Source organism: Physeter macrocephalus, chromosome 21 (assembly GCF_002837175.3).
Source record: "Physeter macrocephalus isolate SW-GA chromosome 21, ASM283717v5, whole genome shotgun sequence".
Lineage (NCBI taxonomy): Eukaryota > Metazoa > Chordata > Mammalia > Artiodactyla > Physeteridae > Physeter > Physeter macrocephalus.
The window spans coordinates 120,606,533-120,612,532 of record NC_041234.1 but is presented as its reverse complement, the minus strand read 5'-3'; the positions used below and the strand labels follow the sequence as shown (position 1 = coordinate 120,612,532).

General features: G+C 55.5%; 1 protein-coding gene across 8 annotated transcripts in view; it reads left to right on the top strand.

Moving 5' to 3' along the window:
• The window catches only part of PDZD4 (PDZ domain containing 4), a 29,460-nt gene that overhangs the window by 20,397 nt on the left and 3,063 nt on the right, over positions 1-6,000 (top strand). For 2 of the 8 annotated variants that reach the window (XM_028482520.1, XM_055081529.1), the window contains exons 2-5: positions 3,194-3,447; positions 4,586-4,676; positions 5,082-5,180; positions 5,735-5,797. In XM_028482520.1, coding sequence (XP_028338321.1) covers positions 3,194-3,447; positions 4,586-4,676; positions 5,082-5,180; positions 5,735-5,797 — 507 coding nt within the window. Of the gene's footprint in view, positions 1-26; positions 3,448-4,585; positions 4,677-5,081; positions 5,181-5,734; positions 5,798-6,000 lie in introns of those variants that run through there. The other 6 variants (XM_028482521.2, XM_028482518.2, XM_028482519.2 and 3 more) reach the window with 4 other exon arrangements.

Here is a 6,000-nt window from a genome sequence, read left to right as displayed (position 1 = left end):
CAAAAGCTTTTAAGTTTCATTAGGTCCCATTTGTTTATTTTTGTTTTTATTTCCATTTCTCTAGGAGGTGGGTCAAAAAGGATCTTGCTGTGATGTATGTCATAGAGTGTTCTGCCTATGTTTTCCTCTAAGAGTTTGATAGTGTCTGGCCTTACATGTAGGTCTTTAACCCATTTGGAGTTTATTTTTGTGTGTGGTGTTAGGGAGTGTTCTAATTTCATTCTTTTACATGTAGCTGTCCACTGTTCCCAGCACCACTTATTGAAGGGGCTGTCTTTCCTCCATTGTATATTCTTGCCTCCTTTATCAAAGATAAGGTGACCATAGGTGCGTGGGTTTATCTCTGGGCTTTCTATCCTGTTCCATTGATCTATATTTCTGTGTTTGAGCCAGTACCATACTGTCTTTTTTTAAAAAATAAATTTATTTATTTGTTTATATTTTTGGCTGCGTTGGGTCTTCGTTGCTGCGCGCAGGCTTTCTCTAGTTGCGGTGAGCGGGGGCTACTCTTCGTTGCGGTGCGCGGCCTCTCATTGTCGTGGCTTCTCTTGTTGCGGAGCACGGGCTTTAGGCGCGCAGGCTTCAGTAGTTGTGGCACGTGGGCTCAAGAGTTGTGGCTCATGGGCTCTAGAGCACAGGCTCAGTAGCTGTGGCGCACGGGCTTAGTTGTTCCGTGACATGTGGGATCTTCCCGGGCCAGGGTTCGAACCCGTGTCCCCTGCATTGGCAGGCGGATTCTTAACCACTGTGCCACCAGGGAAGCCCTACCATACTGTCTTGATGACTGTAGCTTTGTAGTAAGTATAGTCTGAAGTCCAGTACCCTGATTCCTCCAGCTCCATTTTTCTTTCTCAAGATTGCTTTGGCTATTCGGGGTCTTTTGTGTTTCTATACAAATGGTGAAATTTTTGTTCTAGTTCTGTGATAAATGCCATTGGTAGTTTGATAGGGGTTGCATTGAATCTGTAGATTGTTTTGGGTAGTATAGTCATTTTCACAATGTTGATTCTTCCAATCCAAGAACATGGTATCTCTCCATCTGCTGGTATCACCTTTGATTTCTTTCATCATTGCTTTAGAGTTTTCTGAGTACAGGTGTTTTGTCTCCTTAGGCAGGTTATTCCTAGGTATTTTATTCTTTTTGTTGCAATGGTAAATGGGAGCGTTTCCTTAATTTCTCTTCAGATTTTTTTGTCATTAGTGTATAAGAATGCCAGAGATTTCTGTGCATTAATTTTGTATCCTGCTACTTTACCAAATTCATTGATTAGCTCTAGTAGTTTTCTGGTAGCGTCTTTAGGATTCTCTATGTATAGTATCATGTCATCTGCAAACAGTGACAGCTTTACTTCTTCTTTTCCGATTTGGATTCCTTTTATTTCTTTTTCTTCTCTGATTGCTGTGGCTAAAACTTCCAAAACTATGTTGAATAAGAGTGGTGAGAGTGGGCAACTTTGTCTTGTTCTTGATCTTAGAGGAAATGGTTTCAGTAAAACTGACTTCTCTTTTATTCAAAGTTCTGAAAGCAGCCAGATTCATTGGAGGCAGTTTTTCCTGTAGTCACATCTGCCCGACTTTATTGAATTTTCTTTTGTTAATGAATCGTGAGGGTTGAGTTAAATGTTAAATATTGGTGTTTATAGAAGGAACATGCATGTTTGCTTTTGCCTTTGTTTGTAATAAAATTCATTTAGTTGTAAGTTTGTTCCATGGAAAGGTCGATACTGGCTGTGTTTAATGCTGCCTCAAGCATTTCCTGGCAGTTTTGGCTCTGCTAAGGGCTTCAAGGCCAGTCCTCACATTCCCTTGGTGTCCAGCCTTTGCCAGTCCACCCTTTGCACGCCTCCCCAAATACACATCAGCAGCCAGCCCTTTTCTCCCATGCACTCGGCCCCGCGGGCTCCGTTCCCTCTTCGCTTTGTAACTGCAGCCTCTCCGGCTGTCCTGATCCTCTTGGGCTGTGCTGACCACATTCTTACAACTAATACTTTCTTGGTTGACAAGCTGTTTCCTTGATACCCTTTGATCCAATAATTCCACTTTTGGAAAATTTCTCTAACATAACAACCATAGATTACACAAAGATATACATAGAAAATAGGTACAGAACATACAAAAAATGTGTCTCTGCAACCTTCTTTATAACAAAATTGAAAACCACTAGTGATGGACAGTAGGGACCGGGCCAGTACACGACGGATGGCGCACGCGCAGCCGGCGTGCTCCAGGCCTCGGGGCGCCTGCAGTCACAAACGGAAAAAAGAGCAGGAATGAAATGTGCCAACACATTCACAGCTTTTACATCCCCGAGATGGTGGGTGATTTTTGTTTTCTTCCTTATGGTTTTCTGTATTTTTCAAATGTTCCACAACGAAACTTTTTTTTATAATTAGACAAACCTGATTAAAACAATCTTTTCTGACCATGCAAAGATTACAGAGATGGGAACATAAGAACTGAAACTACTATCTACAAGGACATAACCAAGTAGCAGCAAGGTGATTATTTGGGTTCCATGAATCAGAGGAGCCACTGGCTGGCCAGGGGTCCCTAGGACTCCTTGTGCTTTCCTTTGACAGCCCGTCTTCCTGGAACGACAGCCAGGGCTGGCCTGTCCCTTGCAGCCCGGAAGACATGATTTTGCAATTGCATTGGGCATCTCTGTGAAGAACCCCTTCTCCGGAGACTCCTGGGGAGGGGGTGGCATTGTGAGAACTGAAGAGTGGGACAACAGTGGTCTTGTAAGGGCCACTTCCTCAGCACCTCTCTTAGGCTCGGTGTGTGTTGGCCTTTTCTCTGTGGTGAGTCGTTGCTGCCTTGAGGACAGAGACCCTGTCCTCTGAGCCTTCTTGCTCTTCCGGACTCTCCCACCTGAACCCATCTGTTGACTGACTCCTGTCGGCAGAAGGGCGTCAAGGTCTCCCTCCCACCTTGACATGTTGGATGATCCGAGCAGATGCTCGGTCATTGCCAAGGGGGCTCCCCGTGATCTTCTCACACCAGCTCTGGCCTCAGTGCTGCTTGAAGGAGGAGGACGGCCGAAGGGGATCTAGGGCGAGGCTCCCCGGCCCTCGGGGCGTGGCACCATGCGGGTGCAGGGCTGAGAAGTGGGGTTCACCTGGGAATGAGGGCGCCCAGGGGTAAGCAGGGCCTCAGCGGGTCCTCACGGGGACACGTCATGTCTCTGCCGCAGGTGAACGGGAAGGAGCTCTCCAAGCTGTCTCAGGAGCAGACCCTGGAGGCCCTGCGTGCCTCCAAGGAGCCCCTGGTGATCCAGGTGCTGAGACGCAGTCCCCGCCTCCGGGGGGATGGCTCCTCCCTGGACCTGCAGCTGGTGGACAGTGGCACTCAGACGGACATCACCTTCGAGCATATCATGGCGCTGGGCAAGCTGCGCGCACCCACCCCGCCCATGGTCACCCTGGAGCCGTACGTCCCGTCTGAGCTGTGAGTCGCCCTCAGGAGGGCCCCGGGCCCTGCCTCCAGCGAGGGCAAGCCACCTGGGGTGGCTGCCCCGTGCCACCCAGAGGCCACACTGTCGCAGCTCTGGGCGTGGCAGGGAGACCCCGACTGGCTGCCCCCGGGCAGGAAGCAGGCTCCTTGGCCTCCAGAGCTGACCGTCTCACCCCAGGGCTCAGGAATCTCCGGGCCTCTAGCCTCTGGCTGGGCACCAGCTGGTCAATGGGCCTGGGGGTCCTGACACGCAGGCTCCCCACTGTATCTACCCCCAGGGCCAAGGGAGGACCGTCCCGGGACCTTGCTGCCGGAAGGTTGAGGTCCTCAGCTCCTCCTCCTCTATCCTTTCTCCTCCTCTGCCGCCCCATCGTCTTCTGCCTCACAAGCATCACCCCTCGAACCTTCTTGCATCCTTGTCTGTCCCATTCCTCTCCCTGCTCTGAACTTCCTCCATCTCTTTGGCTTCTTTCTTTGGCCCGCTGGGAAGAAGGGCCTCTCATCCGGGCCTGGTGGCTCATGACTGTGTGAGCGCCGACTCATTTCGCTAGACTCAGCCCGGGCGGCAGGGAGGTCGTCCCGGGATCCCCTCCTCCACAGAGAGGTAGGCCTGGAGCTGGCAGTAGCCAAGCTTAACCTCGGGGCAAGGAGGGCCGCCCCCGGAGAGAGACTGGGCCCTCTTCTGCTCCCCAGCTATCCTCCAGGGCCTGGGTAACTCCTGGGGGCCCTGCAGGAGTGGGGCCAGTGCCAGGTGGGAGGGGCGTGCGCAGTTTGGAGAAGTCGGTCCCTGCTGGCTGGCATGGTTAGAGGAGTCTGAGCTAGCGGACAGGACAGGATGGGGTGGGACGGGATGGGATGGGGCGGGGCGGGGCGGGGCGGGGAGAGCTAGGCATGCCTGGGTCCTCGCTGCAGATGCCCTCACACTCCTGTTCAAGAAAGATTCCTGGTCTTTGCATAGATGCACGTAGCTCAGAAGGAGGGGGTACAGAAGAGGTGGCTGGGCCGCCGCCTCCCGAGGTTGCACCCCGAGCAGGGCTCCGTGCCGCGTGCACTGGGACCCGCCAGCTGGGAGCCGGGGCTAGGGAGAGAGGGGAGCAGATAGCTGGCCTGACGCCCCGCTTCTCCTGGGCAGCCCCCCCATCGGCCACGAGTATTATGACCCGGCGGAGTTCGTGGAGGGCGGCCCGCAGGAGGCAGACCATATGGAAGAGCTGGAGTATGAGGTGAGCTGGTGGGCAGCCTTGGGCGCCAGCCCCAGGGCGTCTGTCTGTAGCCCAGCTCAGGCCTGGCTCCCGAACCCCCAGGCGGCTGGGCCTCGCGGCCCTTTCCCACGCGTGGCTCAAGGGCTCAAGGGCCAAACTGGGCTGAGTTGGGGAGGGCACGGGTGAGGTCCCTCTGTCAGTGTGTGCTGGTGCGTCCGTGTCCCACGCATGTCTGGATGCCGTGCGTCCTGTGTGTGTCTTGGGCGTTTCCCGGTAGGGGACACCACAGGACACACGTGCCATTTGGGACGGTAAGAGAGACCTTTGGGAACTCGGCCCAGGTGACGCGGTCCGGGGGGTTAGGCGGGGCCGAGGCTGCCGTCCCTGCAGCTTCTCCCCTCTGCTTGCGCACCCCCCTTGTGGCAGGAGGTGGAGCTGTATAAAACCAGCCACCGCGACAAGCTGGGCCTGATGGTCTGTTACCGCACGGATGACGAGGAGGACCTGGGCATCTACGTTGGAGAGGTATGAAGGCGGGACGGGGGGCTGGGATCTTCTAGAAGGCAGTGGAGCTCCGTGCGCCTTCCTGTGTGCCGGGACATGACAGCTGGACTTGGATGCCCATCTGTACGGCACCCATGAGGTGCCACCCTATCCCCACAGCCTTGCCACGCTGCCCAGGGCTCTGAGGCTGCCCCATAAGGAGCCAGCTTAGCGTCACAGGGCGGCTGCCAGTCGGCGAGGCCGGGGCAGCCAGTGGCTTCGGTGTGTGTCCAGCCAGGCAGTCCTCCCCGGGAGACCTGTGCCCGTAGTGGCGCAGGGGGGCCTTGCGGGGTAAGGCAGGATGTGGTCCGGCCGGGCTGTGTTCTCCCGCCACGTCCTCCAGGAGCCCTCCTGGTAACCACGGGGGTTCTTCTCCGCCACCCGTCTGGCAGGTGCTGGGTACTTTCCCGCACTTTGCCATGCTCCAAAACTCAGCCCTCCCTTCACGTCGGGGCCTCTGAGGCGAGGCTGCCCCTTCCTACCAGGCGGGCCCCTTAGGGAGGGGGCCGAGTCCCCATGAGGCGCGTGCCTTGCAGGTGAATCCCAACAGCATCGCAGCCAAAGACGGCCGCATCCGCGAGGGAGACCGCATCATCCAGGTGAGCAGGGCAGGCAGGCCCCGCCGGCTCTCCTTAGCCAGTTCCAGCTCTCTCCTGCTCAGAGCCCGGCCTGATGCCGGCCTTCCCGCCGGGCCCGAAACCAGGGCTAGGACTCATCTCCCTCCCGCACAACCACGCGGGTGGCTCCCGCGGGCCCGTGGGTTCTGCCGGCGTCTCCGCCCGGGCCCCTCCCCAGCCTGTCC